The sequence below is a fragment of the Crotalus tigris genome, unplaced genomic scaffold, assembly GCF_016545835.1.
Source record: "Crotalus tigris isolate CLP2741 ecotype Arizona unplaced genomic scaffold, ASM1654583v1 scf7180000024362.2655971311:6658466, whole genome shotgun sequence".
NCBI lineage: Eukaryota > Metazoa > Chordata > Lepidosauria > Squamata > Viperidae > Crotalus > Crotalus tigris.
In genome coordinates, this window is record NW_024100530.1 from 1968063 (window position 1) to 1987049 (window position 18987).

The window sequence follows — 18987 nt, forward strand, 5'->3', positions numbered from 1 at the left end:
GGCGCCAGGCTCGGATAGCTTTTAAACCGGGTCCGTCTTATGCTTCGGGCTACCGCCCTCGGCTTACGGTACCACAGAAGCGGCTAAGCTCGCTCCCGGAGCGGGTTAAGAAGGTCGCGCCAACTCCCTTAGAGAGAGCGAGAGAGCGAGAGCGAGAGCGAGAGAGAGCGCACGCGCGCGCACGCGCTTTCCGCTCGGCCGGCCGGCCTGGCGCCTTCCGATCTCTATGGTAACAGGTGGGGCGGGGAGGGCGGGGGAAGAAAAGAGAAGAAAGTCAGACGGAACTTTCACTCCCCGGTCACCTGACCCGGCCCCGCCGGGGTCACGTGACCGCCTTTCCATCGTCGCCATTTTGAAGCGGGGGGCTACCGCAGAGAAGAAGGAGGAAGGAGAGCCGGGGTAGGAGAGGGAAGGGCAGGGCAGGGCAGGGGGCGGCGGCGAGGACGGGGCGTGGAGGGACGGCCAGCGGGGCCGGGTGGGGGGCAGCCGGGAAGAAGAGGCAGCTGGGGGGAGAGAGAGAGAGCGAGCAAGGCGTTGCGGGTGGGGGGGGGGAAGCTCGAAAACCGCTCGCCTCTCTCCGCGGCTCAACCGGAGGGACCCACCAGAGGAAGGGCTGCCGTTTTGCGGGAAGGATCGGCGCTTTGGGGTCTCCCTGGAGCCCGTTTCGCCCGGCAGAAGGTGATCCTCTCCACCACCATCACACACACACACACACACACCCGAGGGCGCTTGGCGTGTTTCCCCGCGGCTTCCTCTCCCTCGGGGTGAACCCCCGAGGTTGGGCTCGCTGCAGGCAGGGCAGAGACCCAGAAAAGGGGCATATTCACTCCTGCGGGCAAGGGCGTCGTGGGAACCGACGGGTCGTGGGTGAGGGGGGGGGCTCTGAACGGTCCCATCCCGACGTGCGTTTTTCCCTTCTTTATTCACCTTTCTCTCCGCCCGCCATAAGTGGACGTGTAGAATAGTACTTTTCCATTCAAACCTTTTGAATGAAGGGTTTTCGACCTGTTTACTCGATATGACACGTCTCCAGATAGCGGAGATTACCGCTTCCTAGAATTCCCAACCAATAGAAGCGCCTGGCTGGGAATGTTTGGATTTGTAGTCTAAATCCATCTGGAGGTGCGGGGGGGGGGGAAAGAGAGGGAGACTGGTCGAGCCTGTCAAACTCCTTCCTTAATGGTCAGTTGTGAAGATTCTGTTAGGCGTTTTTTCCCACCCACCCCCCAACCTTTTGGTGGGCAAATGCACCTGGTCTCCAAGACTTTTTCTTGTTTTATAGGGTTTTTTTCCACAAAAATCCTCCCAATTAGTTTGCAATTGATGGGTAAAGATGTTGTGTGAGCAAGTGATAACTGCCACGCTAATAGAAGATTTTGAATTAAATTGGTATTCCATATTAAAAAAAAAAGAATTAAAAGCTACTGCTTTACAAGTCTGTGTTTGAACCTAACTTCAGAGACATTTTTTATAGTTCCATAAAAGGATTTTAGTTGGCTTCAGCTTCTCATGCATTTTGCATACATCCTATATTTGCCCTTCCTTGTCCTCTTTTGCCTTGAAAGCAAAACATTACTTTATTAGTAAATTAGTAATTTATTAGCCCATTATTAGCCTCAATTGAATTGTTACATATAAAAGGCTAGTATGAAAATACCTAGTTAGATTTAGGATATCTCGGGCTATAAAATTCTAATGGAGGAACTGGAAACCCAGGATTCTCCACTCTGTTGTCCAAATTTTTATTTTATTATTTTTTGACATAAGAAGTCATTACTACCACATTCCAATCCCATTTAGATTCTTTGAGTGAAGTATTATTAGAATCTTACCCTAGATGGATCAAAATATTATTTATTTGATTTATATTCTGCCTTGCATTTAGTAGTTCAAGGCAATAGACACAGCATTCCCTCTACCTATTTTTTCTGGGGGGTAGGTTGGGCTGAGAGAAAGTGACTTCCCCGAGTCTCCTAGTGATTGGCTGAAAGTGACTCGAATCTAGATTTCCCTGCTCCTGGTCCAATATATCAATGATTATGTTATGCTACCTCTTTAAGCTGCAGACAATCTATAAATTGCAGCTGGCCGTGAATGGTGGCATGGATAATGATATTGTTAGAGTTTAAACAGACTGCTGCTTACTGATTGCTTTCTGAGCTAATTCAAGATGATCAATTTGATGTGCAAAACTTTCTGTCATAGCTGAAGGCCCTATAGGTAATTTGCCCTAAATTATAGAAGACTTTGTGAACCAAAACACCCAAACCAGGATACCTTTCTAGTTCTGCTTTAGGCTCAAAGCCAGCTGGATAATCTTGGACCAGTCACCCTCAGCCATTGGAAGAAGATACTGATTGTCAAAGCCACCTCTGAACATGTGGCCAGTAAAACAGCAGGGTCTCATCCAGGCCGTTGCCAAGAATCAAGACTGATTTGAAAACGAATATAATAATAAGCTTTATGCACTCCTCGGTCTTTAGTAGATTACATTTTGTTTCTAAAATAAAATAATGTTGCATGATGCTGTAGAAAAGATGGATTTCTTTCCTCTCTTCTAAAGAGATACTTAATCAACTATATTTTTGTCCCAGATTACGGCCATGAATTCTGTCAGTTAGCATGAGGAGAGAATCCACAAGGAAGATGCAAAGGCTCAACTGACAGCTGTTCTGATGAACGATGCTGTGCACTGGCACGTGGGAATATCAGCAATAATCACCTGTAATAATAGAGCAAAAGAGCAGCTAAGAAGAGAGTGGCGGCTGGCAAGACAAAAAAATTGTCTCTGAACCCTTTCCCTTTTAAACCATCTGTTAGACTGGCAAGAACCTGGTAAGCTCATCATGTGAAGATGATGGTGATGATGATGTCCATTCAGTCATGTCCGACTCTTAGCGATTCTTTCGGCCAGGTCTCTCCACATCTTCCAATCTTGCACTATTTCTTTGAGTTCTGTGTGGTTTTCTGTGGCCTGGTTTCCTTTGACTGCTAACTCTTCCAAATGCAATTGCTTTCTCCAGTGAATGACATGGCCAAAGTAAGTGAGATGCAGCTTTGTGATTTTGCCTTCTAGTGATAGGTCTGGTGTTATGCGCTCCAGTACTTGTTAGTTAGTCCTCTCTGCTGTCCAAAGAATACGCAGGAGCCTTCTCCCAGCATCACATGAGAAAGATCATTTTTTAATTAAAGAAGCATCCTGTTCTTGTAGCTAATCGCACATACTTCAGCTTGCTGATGATGAAAGAGGCCATCTCATGCATCATCATAGCCAGTAAAATGAAAAAATACATATTTACAGTCCCCAAATATAAATCTTTTTCTTCTCTGTACTTCACAAGCTGGAAGTTCCAATCTGTAGACCCCTGCATGAATTTATTGTTTGTTTGTTTATTGCCATTTTAGGTATTATGGAAGAAGGCAGTAACATCATTGCCCTAATCTCAAATCTGAGGGAACAGGAAGCCGTCCTGATTTCCGAAGCCATCGTAAACTCATCCGCAGAGAACGCCGATGATCCGCTGAAGTGTAAACCTGATCCTCTCATCCAGGTCATTCAGAAGCTGAGCAAAATTGTCGAAAGTGAAAAGTCGCAGAAATGTGTTTTAATTGGGAAAAAACGCTTGTACCCTGACACCACCAACCTCCCAGAACTCCCATCCAAAGCCCTGGAATTGCCTGCTTTGGGCACAATCAATATAGAAGACTATTACACGATGGACAGTCCTCCGCTGAGTAAAAAGAAGGTCCTTTGCTACCAATGTAGTCTCTGCAAATCCGTGTCGCCCACCCTTGCTCTCTTAAAGGAGCACATCAAGCAACACGGTCAGCAGAACGAGGTCGTGCTTATGTGTTCCATGTGCAGTTTCACCACCCGGAGCGTAGAAGATTTTGAAAGTCACGTTCGAAGTCACCCAGAGAACAACAGCAAAATCCACACCACGTTGAAGGAACCGCATTGCACCACCGGCCTGTCGAGTACCGTTTTGCCTGAGCCAGTAGAAAAAATCACAATCGGCACAGATCAAGGGACGTCACCACCCCAAGTGCCCGAGAAGGGGAGGCGGAAATGGTACACTTACGAGCAGTATGGCATGTACCGATGCCTGATTTGTAGCTACACTTGCGGACAGCAAAGAATGTTGAAAACGCACGCTTGGAAGCACGCGGGAGAAGTGAATTGCTCGTATCCCATATTTGAGGAGGAAAAAGAACAAGCCACCTTGCCGGATTCTGCCACGTTGGACACCGTCGTCCTTTCCCTAGAAAACAACGAGCAGGGACTAAGCAACAACCAGCCTGTTCAACTTCGCATTTGTAGCCCCGAGCCGGTGGCCTTCAAAACTGAAGAACCTGTCAAGGAAGAATCAGCCCTAAGTCAGGCAGCTGCGCTTTCACCTGCAGACAAATTCCTAGAGGAGCCAAGGTCGCATGAAGATCTGGACCAAGACCATTCGGGGGCCGACAGCTTGCTTTCTTCAGCCCAGAAAATCATTAACTGCAGCCCAAACAAAAAGGGCCACGTTAACGTCATTGTGGAACGCCTGCCCAGCGCCAGAGAGCCCGTTTTGCAGAACGAAGCCATGGATAACGTCTTGCATTATTCCGTGGATGCCGCCCCTGAACACCCTCCGGCTGGACGGGATGTGTCGGGCGACATTTATCACATGGATAAGAATTCGATTGAAATTGAAGAAGTTATCATTGGGTGGAGCAGCGCGGAAAAGGCAGAAGACAACCTGAATCCCAGCCGAGCTAAAACGGCCAATGAAAATGCGCCAGCCGCCCGGAGGAGAACCAATTCGGAGTCTCTGAGGCTGCACTCGCTAGCTGCCGAAGCCCTGGTTACCATGCCAATCAGAGCCGCGGAGCTTGCCCGATCCAGCTTCCGGGCTTTCGCCGATGTAAATCCTTTAAGTTCGGAGGCTGGGCCGAGGCTTCCTGAGGGTAGCTACTTAGGCCATTCGAAACGGCTTGCCTCCCTGAAGACGGAGGAATTGAGTAGCCTGAACCAAGAGGAGCAAGCTTTCGTGGAACTGCAGAAGGACAAACCGGAGATCTCCGAAGGCCCCATCAAAATGGGCATCAGCATGTCACTGCTGACAGTGATTGAGAAACTGAAAGAGAGGACGGACCAAAATGCCTCCGACGAGGACATTTTGAAGGAGCTGCAGGATAACGTTCAGTGCCAACCTTCAGGGGATGCCAGCGTGTTGGGAAGTAGTCTGGTGGAATATATCCCCGACGCGGATCGGCCTTTCCGGTGTCGCTTATGCCACTACAGCAGCGGCAACAAGGGCTACATCAAGCAGCACTTGAGGGTCCACCGGCAGCGGCAGCCTTATCAGTGTCCGATTTGCGAGCACGTCGCCGACCACAGCAAGGATCTAGAAAGTCACATGATCAACCACTGCAAAACCCGAATGTACCAGTGTAAACAGTGCGAGGATTCTTTTCATTACAAGGTGAACAGCTGCGCCTTGGGTTAGTCAAATGCTGGGCCCAAATGGCCAGCTTGAGTGCTTAGAATTAGGCGAAAGGGGGGGGGTGGCACACTGGAGTCCTCTGCCCATTTTGTGCAGCCACAGCTTTGGTTTCTGATTGTGGTTCTGCTTGTATACAAAACACAGAAGCTTAGAATACGGGTAGTCCTTGACTTACAGGAGTCCATTTAGTGACTGTTTGAAAGTTACAACCGCAGGGAAAAAAGGGACCTATGACACGGCTGTTGCAGCATCCCCACAGTCACATGAGAAAAATTCAGATGCTTAACAACTGACTCACACTTATGATGGTTGCAGCATTCCGGGGTCACGTAATCAACTTTTGTGACCTGACAATGAGGGGAAGCTAGATTCACTTAGCCACCATGTTATTGGCTGAACAGTTGCAGTGGTTCACTTAACAATGTGGCCAAGAAAAGTTGTAAAATGGGGCAAAACTCACTTAACAAATTTCTCACTTGGCAAGATAAATTTTGGGCTCAGTTGCGGTCATAAGCCGAGGACTACCCATAACAGGGTTGGAAGGGATCTTGGAGATCTAGTTCAGGGGTAAGCAACCTTGGCTCTTTTATGACTAGTGGACTTCAACTCCCAGAATTCCTGAGCCAGCCATGCTGAGGGGAAAGGGAGAAGTTTCCAAGCTGAGCCATGCTGGCTCAGGAATTCTGGGAATTGAAGTCCACGAGTCAAAAAAGAGCCAAGGTTGCCTACCCCCGGCCCTAGTAGAAACCAGGGTTGAAGGGGAACAAATGTCAGGAAATTCCTCCTTCGTTCCAGGTGGGATCTCCCTCTGATGGGCTTCTACCTATTGCTTCTTGCTCTGCCTTCAGGTGCTTTGAGAATAGGTTGATCCCTTCTTCTCTATAAGAGCCCCTCAAGCACTGGAAGACTCCTATCAGATCATCCCTAGTTCTTCTCTTCATTAGGCTAGACATACCCAGGGCCTGCAACCATTCACTGTAAGGTTTACACTTGGTGTAGCTTGGCAGAGTAATGGAGCAGGGAGCAGGCAGTACTGCAAACAGACTTTATTCAGGTTGTCAAAGAATTGATGTCTTCATTAGATTTCTGTATGAGTGCAGTCATAAAATTGGTGTTCTTACGTTTTATTGACTATACCACAATTGCCTAAGTTCCCAAATGCACTGAGTCAAGCAAATATAGTTCATTTAGATCAGTGATTTCCAGATTTGGCAACTTAAAAGTTGTGTGGACTTCAACTCCCAGGATTCAGGGAATTGGCTGGGGGAACTCGGCATGCTAAGTTGAGGTCTGGGATGTTGGTTGGAAAATTCTGGGATATGACGTCTATACATTATAACAGTTGCCAGGTTTGAAAAACACTAGCTTAGATTGAAGATGATCTCCAATTATCTCATAGGATTTCCTACAATCCATCTCACGATATGCAATAATTGCGCCCACATTCTCTCCTGACTAGGTGTTGACCTAGGTTTACACACTGGCACCTCATGCTGTGTGAACTGAGCTGTTTTGACTTTTAAACCATGACTGACAACCCTAGCAAGATGGAAGAACCCAACCAATTTGGGTTTAGTTATCGAACTGCTGTTCAGTTGTGGCTTTGAGTCATGCATTGACATGATCAGCTCACTCACTGTCATTAATGCTCATGGAATTAAAGAATGCCCAACTGGACAAACTTAACAACATTGTTTTAACGTGACGGTAACACTTATGCAATTGTTTTGTATTCCAGAGTCAGCTGCGCAGTCACGAAAGAGAGCAGCACAGTCTCCCCGATACGTGTGCAACCCCGACGTTTGACGGGGCCTTAGTGGCCTGCAGTGAAGCAGATGAAAGAGTTGGTACTGTCTATCTCGTTGGCTAGTTTTGTGGATTGGATTGGGTTCCCCTTGCACGCCATGGCTCTCAGCTGGGTGATTGTGAGAATGGCCAGGGTGCACCTTCCCTCTCTCTCCTGGCGCCCTACTCAACTACTTGGCTCTGCTGGCTGGCAGTTTCAGGCATTATAACCTGGTAGATCCAGAGCAAGGGTCTTCAAACTTGGCCCTTTTATGACTTGTGGCCTTCAACTCCCAGAATTCCTCAGCCAGCGTGCCTGGCTGAGGAATTCTGGGAGTTGAAGTCCACAAGTCATAAAAGGGCCAAGTTTGAAGGCCCCTGATCTAGAGCAACATTTCTCAATCTCAGTTGACTTTAAGAGCTGTGGACTTCAACTCCCAGAATTCCACAAGTCTTAAAAGTTGCTGAGATTGAGAAGCATTGGTCTGAAGCACAGGGCTCTCCCAACTTGGCAGCTTTAAGACTTGTGGAGTTCAACTCCCACAATGAATTCCCATTCAACTCTCAGGCTGGCTGGGGAATTCTGGGCGTTGAAGTCCACAAGTCCTAAAGTTGCCAAGCTTGGAGACCCCCCTGCTCTAAAGGGTGCCAGGTTGCAAGTAGGCCATTGTAAACTCATCCTTTGCTCCCCCAGTTGCAAATAGAATCTGAATTCTCTTTGGAGAATTGAGAGAGAGGGCAACGTTTCTCAGCTATCCCTGTTTAAGGCCTCTTGTCATTTAATAATGATGATTTATTTGAAGATGCAACCCTGGGTAGAGATTCTCTTCGCTAATTCCTTCATCTGGGTGCAGAGATCAGGGTTTGTCTGCCTTGTTTCTTGATTGCTGGTTGCTCAAAAAAAAAAAGGAGGGGGCGTTTCCTGCCCTGCCTCGTATCTTAAAGTATCTTTTTATCTGAAAACCTCATGTTAGAAGCCTGCCTTCACTTGATACCATTTCCTGTTTAATTGTATTCATTAAATGAGAATGCTAGCTTTCCGAAGCATTTTGAAAGCCCTTTGCAATCAAATTAAGGTACAATTGCAGGAAGGAAGCCCTCTTGTCAAACAGATGCCACCTCTATAAAACCCCCAAAGTTTATGGCGCAGCATCTGCTTGCCTGTCAGTTGCTTGAGCAGGAACATACCTTCCCTGCTTAGAAAAATCATCAGTGTTCCTGTTCACCATGGCTGTACTTGTAACATTAAAGGGATCCCCAGCGCCCAGGATCAGAGGGGAAAATGTTGGGTTGCTACGGAAAAAAAAACCGCAGCTAAACCGAGATTGTCATACTTTCTTCCCCTTCTGAGACGTGTATGCATGAAAGCAGGCCCTAAACCCACTAGCTCAACTAAATCATTTAGTAAAAGGGAATGGGTGTGTAGCGCTTTGTCAAATTAACAAATTTAATCGGAGAGTTTTGTAGTGCACAATGCTGGTGGGGGGGGGGGAGTAGTGACTACAGACACCAGCATCAAGCAGAAGTAACCAGGAGTAGGAGTTTAGTTCAAAGCACTTCAAGTTTATTACCTCTTACCTATACACAAGAATCTGATCCACTCAAGGTCAAGGCAAATTTGCCCTCCATAGGAGTCAAGAGAATTCAAGGGAGGCTGGACTTAGGTCTGTTATGGGAGCACAGCGACTTCAAACTGATGACATGTTTGATCCTGCCCCCTGAGGGCTCAGCCTGGTCATCTCCTACCTCCAGTCAATGATACATCCTTTGCCAGGCTTCTTCTTCTTCTTCTTCTTCTTCTTCTTCTTCTTCTTCTTCTTCTTCTTCTTCTTCTTCTTCTTCTTCTTCTTCTTCTTCTTCTTCTTCTTCTTCTTCTTCTTCTTCTTCTTCTTCTTCTTCTCTTCTTCTTCTTCTTCTTCTTCTTCTTCTTCTTCTTCTTCTTCTTCTTCTTCTTCTCTTCTTCCTTCTTCTTCTTCTCTTCTCCTCTTCTCTTCTCCTTCTCCTTCTCCTCCTCCTCCTTCCTCCCTCCTCTCCTCCTCCTCCTCCTCCTCCTCCTCCTCCTCCTCCTCCTCCTCCTCCTCCTCCTCCTCCTCCTCCTCCTCCTTCTTCTTCTTCTTCTTCTTCTGGAATGATTTATACTCCTTGCAGTCATCTGATCGTTAGCACTCTTTCTGAGAGTCGTTGAGGCCACTTGGAGGTTTATCTGTGCCCTTGGGGGTCCCCTGAATAGTGCAAATGGGTCCGTGTGTGTATATTACATTGATATATCCTACCCTCCGGTTACACAAAGGGTGACTGTGACCACAAACGGTAGTACAAAATGTGTCCAGTTTTGATCACAGCAATTCAGAAATGGTATTGTGATCTAGAAACATCTAAGGACAGGAGCCCAAATTAGCCCTCTTTTTTTAAAAAAAAACACTGGAGAAGGAACGGTGATTCGAAACAATTGAAATGCAGCATCCCTTAAAAGTTGTGGTGTGAACGCTGCCAATCTTCGTGATTGGAAAGGGCGAAGAGGCAAATACCGGAGGATAAGGTTTCCAAGGCCAGCCAGAGTTTCTCTCGATAGCAAGATAGGCAGCATATAAATTTAATAAATAGATAAGTGGCTGGTCGTCAGCATGGTTCAGCTTGTCTTCCATAGTAGGAAAGTTATGATGCCTTCCCTGTGTTTTATTTACAATTTAGAGCAGTGTTTCTCAACCTTGACCATTTTAAGACATGTGGACTTCAACTCCCAGAATTCCACAGCCAGCATTGCTGGCTGTGGAATTCTGGGAGTTGAAGTCCACATGCCTTAAAATGGTCAAGGTTGAGAAACACTGGCTTAGAGGGTTCTCAAGGATATCTAATTAGCCCTAGTAGAAACCAGATTGAAGGGGAACAAATGTTTTCTGGTGTTCTTATTATAGGGGACAAGATCTCAATTCAGAAACTTTACCGTTGCGACATTTGCGACTACACAAGTACAACGTATGTTGGAGTGAGGAATCACAGACGGATTCACAACTCGGATAAGCCCTACAGGTGAATATATCTGCATTTTGATTATCCATGGAATTTAAGCCGATTTTGTTTTGTTTGTGTTTGTTTTCACGGCTCCTTTGCAGCAGCCAGTGGGCCATTTGAAATATTCTGATTTTGAAGGAGGGCATAAACGATCAGGGGTTTGCTCTTGAAATGTACTTGGAATCCTCCAGCCTGTTTCCTACGCTTCTGCTTGCCATAAATATAATCTCTTTTCATTGGCAGAATTCAAACTTAAATTTTTACCCACTAAATTATCAAAGCGAGTGGATTAAGCCCAGGGTTTTAGAGAGTGACGGTTGCCAGCCCAAAGTCACTTTGAGGAACATTTTGGAGATTGCATTCCAAAGTAATGCAAGGGTTGAAATATAAATAAATTTATAACTGTTTTTTTAAATAAACTGTTAAATTCAGTTACAGGGCTACAGTCCATATTTAATATAACATATATTTAATATTTTCCCCATTCTGTCATCTTAAACAATTTAGCGATATTTTTGCAAAGGCTGTGGGGTTTTCAGTGTCCGGTAGTCATCTGTCTCTCTGCTTCCTTGTTTGAGTAGGTTACCAACATCTGGAAAGGTCTTTTGACTTGTGACTTTGCTATTTTAATGGCAGCCATCTTTTGATAAACTTGACCAGCCTTTTGCCGATGGTCACTTCCAGAACTCCCCAACCAGAATTTTCCTTGTATCCCAGCAAAAAATGAGTTTGGAAGTCAAGGAGGTCCATGTTTGACTATTGGATTGCAAGTGATCAAACCTAGAAGCATTGCGAATGTTCCGAAACATTTTTATTTTAATTCTGGGGCATTAAAATACCAAGGGGACACCAAGACTTCCGGAGTCAACCCTTCCTTTGTTTTTTGTTCAGATGCCGCGTCTGTGACTTCGCCACAACGAGTATGAATAGCTTGAAGTGTCATATGAGACGCCATCCACAGGAGCATCAGGCAGTGCAGTTAATGGAGCAGTTCAAGTAGGTAACAAATAGCTCAGCAAGACAGTAGCACCGACAGCAATCTTGTTCCCTGGCTAAATAACGGAGTTACAGTTTTCAAGGTTTCTTTAGATCTGTTCTTATTGCTTGGTCTGTCCGCCTTTTTAGTCTTTATTCTGCGTTGCCATCAGCTACCTAAGAAGCATTTTGTTTGGGATGGCTTGAGTGGAGCTGCTGAGATTTGCAGTGTAGCTATATTTGGAAGACCACTCATCCTTTTTTAATCAACCATTGCATTCCAAAGTCCCTCCTTGAGAGAATGTCTCAGTCCCTTTTAACTGGAGTGCCATGCAGTTTCTGCTATTGAACTGTTCATTTGTTTCGCCGAATAATCTTTTGAAGGATTAGGAATCAGGTTTTTTTTCAATTGATAAGTTATCTGGTATGTAGTACAGATAGTCCTTGGTTTACAACAATACAACAGTTTTCTGACTGAAACGGCACTAAAAAAATAGTATTAGTAGCAGTAATAGCAGTAATAATAATAAATAATAGTAACAACAACAACAATAATAATAATAATAATAAAGTTGGAAGGGACCTTGGAGGTCATCTAGTCGACCCCCCTGCTCAGGCAGGAAACCCTATACCATTTCAGACAAATGGCTGTCCAGTCTCACTTCCAGTGTTGGAGCATTCACCACTTCTGGTTGTTCTAACTGTCAGGAAGTTTCTCCTTAGTTCTAGATTGCTTTTCTCCTTGATTAGTTTCCATCCGTTGCTTCTTGTACAATTTCTGCATCCTTAAAAATCCATTTAACTAGCTAATCTTAGATAGGAGTGTATATTTGCCCAGAGACAGACTTACTGTTAGGGAAGGTGCCCTGTAGAGATTCTTTAAAATGTTACTTAAACTGCAATTCCAGATAAGCCAAGTTTAACTGAAAATGGAGTTACAGGTCTGCTTTGCTGTCGTATGTTTTTCACTTGCAATAACTTTTGCATCCTCTTGTTGTTTCAGATGTTCTCTCTGCGGATATGTGTGCAGCCACCCGCCTTCCCTAAAGTCTCACATGTGGAAGCATGCAAGTGATGAAAATTATAATTATGAACAAGTGAATAAAGCGATTAACGATGCAATTTCACAAAGCAGCAGGTGCGTGCGTTCAGCAGTCCCTGTTTAGGTTTGTGACACCAGACTCCATTGAACACCACCACTGAAAAGATTTTAATCCTCTGGGTTTAGAAAAGAAACATCATTGTGCTGGACCAGCCTGTTAGCTTAAGAACTGTATGTTAGAACGTTTAGCATTTAAAGGGTTAAACGCTGTTTCCTTAAGAGATGGCTTATGGGTAATGTAGTTTTAGCTGTTCAGTGAATCCTATACTTACCTAGTCAGTGGGAGGTGCCACAAAGTTCATCACAGGATATCCTGGCTACCAGCCAGCTTGTAAAGAAAGCCTTTGTCTAACCCACCATGCTGCACGCATGGAGATCGTCCGTAACCACGCTAAGCTGATATGGAGAAAATACTGCCTTTTACCTACTCAAAATGGACAAATATATACAACTGGACGCATCTTCAGAATAGTAAGTTTCTGCTAAGAATTCTTGGAATAAATATTTGTTTTAAAACCATTTTCGTTGAGTTTATGTTGTCTGGATAGAATTACAAGGCATCTTAGTTCAGGTTCCAGAATAACCATCCAAAATAGGGGATGGATGGAGAATGAAAACGGATGCCTTTGCTAGCTGGCCACTTATTTTACTTTTGATTTTATTTATTTATTTATTAAATTTATATAACGGCGCAAAGAAAACTCTTCTTATGCCAAACTTCTCTTTATCTTTATCTTGTAGGCTACTGGGTCAGCTGCCTGGGAAGAAAGTAACCAAAACTTTGGACGATGATGCCAGTAGCTCCGAAGGCTTGTCTTTTTCAACTTCTCCTAAGCCGATGGAGAATAAAATAATGGGTTCAGACAACCATCAGGATCCAGCTTCTACCACCAATACCTCAAGCAGTTCAGAGAAGGCTCCAGGCCAGTCCCACCTTGGCTCAGAATACTGTGTTCTGCTCTTCTGCTGCTGTATCTGTGGATTTGAGTCCACCAGCAAAGAGAATTTGTTGGACCATATGAAAGAACACGAAGGGGAAATCATCAACATCATTCTCAATAAGGACCAGGCAGCAGCTCAAGGTATAAATTAAATCAAGGTTTCTCCATTTTGTTAACTTGAAGGATGCGTGGACTTCAACTCCCAGAGTTCTCCAGAAAGCCCTGCTGGCTAAGGATTTCTGGGAGTTGACGTCCGCGCATCTTCAAATTTGTCAAAGTGGGAAAACACTGAGCTAGACAAAGTTCCTTTCACTCCGGACCTCCAACTTGGCCTGAAAGACTTGCTAAATCAAAGAACTTAGGAACAAGCCTGTATGTATGTGTACATATTTATTTGCTCAAAGTGCAAGTCCCTCGTTCCTTCCTCCATCTGAAGCCCTCTGTCATTTTACAAGCTTTCGAAGAAACCGTAACGTGAATAATGCTGCGTTTACCGTAAAAATCCAGAAGTTGTCTTCTGCCCACAGAACTATTTTTTAACGCCTATTATTAACCCAAATGATAGTGACAGAGAGAATTGACCGTGAGGAATTAACAAAAAGGGATTTAATCTTTCTGCCTAGAAATGCATCTAGACAGCATAAAATCTGCTTCAGGTGAGTTTTAAAGAAAACCACCTTGCTACGACCAGCAAGCAGCCATTTCTGAGGATGGAAGCCTTTGTTCGTTCTTAGGCTTCCCGTCGCAACCGATTGTTTTCTGGGCAAAATTCTAGCTGCATCAAGCAACATAAAATAAGTTCTGCCTCTGGGTAAAATATTTGGCTGCTTAATTCTTTCCTTTGATGCGATAGAAAAGTAAGTATGTCCTCGGGCCCTCTTTAGCAAAGTTTTTCAGTTCTACCTGTACATAGGATAAGCAGATATTGATTAGTATTTCATTTCAGCATGCATAATTTTAGAAGGGTCACAAGAGACAAGGTAAACTGTTAATCTAACTCTGAAGCAGTGCAATGAAAGGGATCTCTCCCCTATGTCTGTCTGTCTGTCTCTTTCTCCCTCTCCGCCTCTTCCTCTCATCAAATAACATTTCAAAATCTCTATACAAAAATCCATTGCGACTCCAATGAAAACCCTGGTAAATTTAGCCCCCGAAAACAAACCGGTCCCTTCCAGTCTCAGGCAGCTTTTAATTTGTTCCATCAAAACGAGAGCAAAGGCTAATTTCTTTTCGCCGCTTGCCCCTCCTTGCTGATCTCTGGAAAAAAAAAAAATCTCAGGAAGATAAAAGACATCCCTTGGTTTTGTGCGTACTGTCTAACACCTTGTGACATTACCCTATTAGGATTTGGCAGGTGTTAACAACTTTCATCTCTTAGCCCAGGGCTCTCCATACTTGCTAACTTTAAGACTTAGGGATCCCCACTCCCAGAATTCCTCAGCCAGCCATTCTGGCTGGGGAATTCTGGGAGTTGAAGTCCACGAGTCTTGAAAGTTGCCAAGTTTGGAGATCCCTGCTTTATGCCTGGATTTCTTTCTTTGGTTGTAACCGCCAGTGGGTTTCCATGCTAATTACACAGCCTCTTCTCAATTCTACGCAGCCAGTGTTCTCTGTACGAAATGCAGTTGATGCTTCCTTTTAGCAGTTCTCTCTCAGCTCATGTCACCCCCCCCCCCCATTGTATTTTCTTTCGAGTAGCTCATTACTTATAGTGGCTTCATACGCAGTTTTGAATTATTTTGCCAGACATGCAAGGTATGTTCCTTGTCTATTTATTAATCTATTTATATTTGTATTTTAGCAAAGTTAAGTTAAAACCTCACAGTTTTTTACGGTGCTACTTGAGTTGGGCGTCTCCTTCCCCTCCTTCAACTTCGTGTAAATCATTTTCAAACTTTAAAGGCTGAATGCAGAACGGTTCTTGAAAGCATTTCATATTACCCAATGTAGAATTCCTCCTTTTTGCATTGTTTAATCCTGTGTATTGTTTCCTTCTAAATTATATGCAGCATTATATGAAAAGAGAGTATTGTAATAGTCTGGGGGGCGGTCCCCAAATTTGCCGACTTTTAAGACTTACGGACTTCAACTCCCAGAATTTCCCAGCCAGCGTGGTTGGCTGAGGAATTCTGGGAGTTGAACTCCAGAAGTCTTAAAATTGCCAAGTTCGGAGGCCCTTGTATAGTACAAATTTGAGAAAAGCCTACTGCCCACAGTTTCCTGGTACCCATTCTTGCCAAAAGAAAAAGAAAAATCAGAAATAAAAATGGCAGCTCTTTCCCTTGCCCAACTTTTTACTTTTAAATGAGATATAATCTTCTGCCAAGTTACCCATTCTTGATTTACAGAAATATGTCAGGTTAGAATTACGGTTAGATAGGATGTAGAATGTCAAGTTATCCTTTAAGGCAGCGTTTCTCAACCACAATAACTTTTAAGATGCATAGATTTCAACTTCCAGAATTTGGGGGATTCTGGGAGAAGAAATCCATGCATCTTAAAAGTTCCTGAGGTGGAGAAACTTTTTTTTAAGGAACAGAACATCTAAGACTTTAAGACTGGCTGGCGGGGGGATTCTGGGAGTTGAAGTCCACAAGTCTTCAAGTTGTCAAGGCTGGACACTCATCTAAGGGGAAACTGAGGGAATGTGTCCATTTCAGGTTGCTGTACAGTATTTGATTTTCCCAGTCAAGAAAATGGAAATGAGACTGGTTAGAATGGGTTTTAAGATAATGTCTTGATATTCATTTTTCTATTGACATTTCATCCTCCTCATGCATTTCTGATGTGCTTGCAAAGAGGAAATTTTTGGGTACTTCTTTAAGTATCTGCACTCATACTAAAAAGATCATTATTTCATCCCCTTTTGTTAGAATAAACGATCTGTTTATTGTAACCTGATTAGGCTCCGTTATAAATTACCTAGGTTAAAATTTCATTTTTAATTTTCCTTTTCAAGCCAGGGTGGCTGTTCTTTGTAAATTTTCATTCTTCATAATAGATCATGCCTCTTTAGTACACTACAAGAAAATTGTCAAAATATAAGCTTACAGTATATAACAGCAGTGAAGTTCCTATTGAAGTTAGCTATTAATTTTTAGGCATGTAATTTTTTTTAAGAAAGCACAAGGAATAAATAAGTATATTTTCTGCATGTAATCTTTAACTCACACTGTTAAGTCCCAAAAAATTAAAAAAAAAAAATTAAGTGACTAGTCCGTACTAAAAGAGTGACATTACCTTTATTTGCACAAAAAGCCAACCAATTTTAAACTGACATTCATCAATCTTGAGTCTGAAAGGAGTTTATTGATCATGTTACTTGGCTTAAGGGGGAAAAATGTTGAGGTGTACCCTATTTGGATGTCAGTCATTTCCTTTTTTTTTTTAATCAAAAAGCACTTTTCAGATATATAGCATGTCTTCATTTTTTAGATATTGGTAAGATGATGCTTAGACTCGCTAATTATACTGTATGTTTTAATTTATGTAGGAGCTGAATTCAGGGCTCTGAATTAAAAAGTCAGCTTTAGTTTCCAGTTCTTGCGGATACAGTTCCCGTTTATATTCCAAGCTGCAGTTATTTATATACCCTTGTTAGGGAGCAGAGTTAGAAAACCACCTTATTCCTTGGTAGCCTCCAGCTGTATTCAATGTATTGTATTGAATACATACTATGCTAAAAAAAAAATCAGCATGCTTCAATTCTTGTTGGAGCTAATCAGCTGAACCACCCAGATGTAAAACCCTGCCAACAACAGAGTAGAAGAATATGAGAGTGGTTGAAATCACATTTGCACTCACTGGATATTTGTGCACGACACGTAGTATTTAGGTAAGGCGCACATAAAACCCCTGTAGAAAGCAAGCCCGAATTTGCATTTTTTTCTAGTCTTTATACATGCAGATATTATGCAAACGTGGCTTGAACCTTAGTGGATGCGGAAGTAAACCAGACATCTAGGATATGGGAAGCACCAGTGCAATTCACTCTTTGCTTTCCTGTCTGAGTAGACTAAAACCTTAAGTCTGAGCTCATTCCATATGATTGCATTAAACAGCTTACCTGGAAACAGAATATTATATTTAATAGGGGCCTGCTTCCACAATTAAGTATGGCATTAACAGCTTGGACAATAGAGGCTATTTTACAGCTTCACATCGTATCCTTCCCTTGAGAGACAGTGAAGTTACTGCCAGTTTCTGAATTTTAAAGCTCTTATTTAATCACTAAATAAATGAATAAAATGTACAGTCGGTGCTCAAAGTAATGTTAAAATATATTTAATAGACTTTTGCATTTGATATTCATGAGCATGGATACATTTATATTTTTTTAAGAAAAAGAATTGTAATACGATGGCACTGTTTTTTATAGCCAAAGTATAAAACGTATCGAAAACTGACATGTAGAAAACCGCAGATCTTGGGGGGGTTTTTTCTCTCTCTCTCTCTCTCTTGCTATATCTTACTGATAGGATGGCTTATTTTGTAAGATCCGCACATTAAACTGCATGCCTTAAGCTCTCTTTAGAATTGTCTTGTTTAGAAATGATGGGCGCAGGCTTTGTAGAGCTACTTTGACTACCTTACGAGATACCGAACAACGTTAGAATAATTTATTTTACTTTTACAGAAGTTTTGTCATGTATTGACTAATTGTATTTTGGTAAATAAACTCCTTTGTTGAATACCTCGGTAACGTGCTCTTGATTTACTCTTAGATGGACCACTTTAAAAGCAAACAGAGCAAAGTGGCGAAATTCGATTTTCTGTTGATTTAAAAAAAAAATACACAGCCTTCAATCTTGTTAATCTCTGAGAACAAAAATAGATGATTTTGCTTTGTTTTATACGGAAACCTTTTCCAGCTCTTGCAACCTGAAAGGCATTCTATGAAGAAAAATGAATTGGTCACGGAAGATTAAAAGTACAAAGGAAACCGGATCCACCATCCGTTGTTAGTTCTGCATCTGGAGCCAAGTTGCACGTAGAAACCTTACAACGGTTCTACCTACTTAAGAGAAATTATGAACTCTGGCAGTTTAGTTCAACATGGGACGTCCATGCCAACCCCTGGCTGAATCACAGGTGGTTCCATAAATCACAACTAGGTAGGTTCATTCTAATCCTAAACTGAAGCACCTATTTAGTACTAGTTAATAATGGTTCCGGGAAACTGGGTTCAGTGGTGGGATTCAGCTGGTTCGCACCAGTTCGGCAGAACAGGTAGCTAATTTTTTAATGGACTTCCGGAAGCGGCATCCACACAGAGAACCAGTTGTTCACATATTTGAATCCCACCACTGACTGTGTTCGCACATCCTTCTTAATCCAGATTAGGATGTTTCACTCCTCTTTCTGTCTAGGGTGGACCTTTGGACAGCTGTCTATTGGTTTGGATATGTCTTTTTGGCAAGTCCAGCTAAGAGGTAGCACCTAAGGGCCAGTTTGGTGCAGGGGTGAAGGCATCGGGCTAAAAACCAGGAGGTTGTGAATTCTAGACCTGCTTTGGGCACAAAGCCGGCAGGGTGACCTTGGACCAGGCACTTTCTCTCAGCCCCAGGAAGGAGGCAATGGCCAACCCCTTCTGAAAGCCTTGTGTTGCTAGGCAATCTCCGAAAACTGGACAGGATTGACCAGAAGTGGGTGAAAAGGTAGTATACCTAATTCAGTGTTTCTCAAC

General features: G+C 43.4%; 1 protein-coding gene across 3 annotated transcripts; it reads left to right on the forward strand.

Annotated features, from left to right (window-relative positions):
* The first annotated feature begins 280 nt into the window (after window positions 1-280).
* ZNF507 (zinc finger protein 507) lies at window positions 281-17994 on the forward strand. 3 transcript variants are annotated; one of them, XM_039327521.1, is made up of 8 exons: window positions 281-399; window positions 2595-2835; window positions 3406-5465; window positions 7225-7333; window positions 10187-10301; window positions 11175-11279; window positions 12262-12396; window positions 13102-17994. In XM_039327521.1, the coding sequence occupies exons 3-8, from the start codon at window positions 3411-3413 to the stop codon at window positions 13451-13453; spliced, it is 2871 nt and encodes a 956-aa protein (XP_039183455.1). In that variant the 5' UTR covers window positions 281-399; window positions 2595-2835; window positions 3406-3410; the 3' UTR covers window positions 13454-17994. The 3 variants fall into 3 exon arrangements, with proteins under 3 accessions (XP_039183455.1, XP_039183457.1, XP_039183456.1); XM_039327522.1 differs by lacking the exon at window positions 281-399 and adding an exon at window positions 624-678; XM_039327523.1 differs by lacking the exon at window positions 2595-2835 and having other exon boundaries at window positions 346-399.
* The last annotated feature ends 993 nt before the right edge of the window (window positions 17995-18987 follow it).

Coding starts and splice junctions, on each gene's coding strand:
- ZNF507 (XM_039327521.1), top strand. CDS start 3,411: ATGGAAGAAGGCAGTAACATCATTGCCCTAATCTCAAATCTGAGGGAA. Junction 11,280..12,261: donor CAGTTAATGGAGCAGTTCAA/GTAGGTAACAAA, acceptor TTGTTGTTTCAG/ATGTTCTCTCTGCGGATATG. Junction 12,397..13,101: donor GCAATTTCACAAAGCAGCAG/GTGCGTGCGTTC, acceptor TTTATCTTGTAG/GCTACTGGGTCAGCTGCCTG.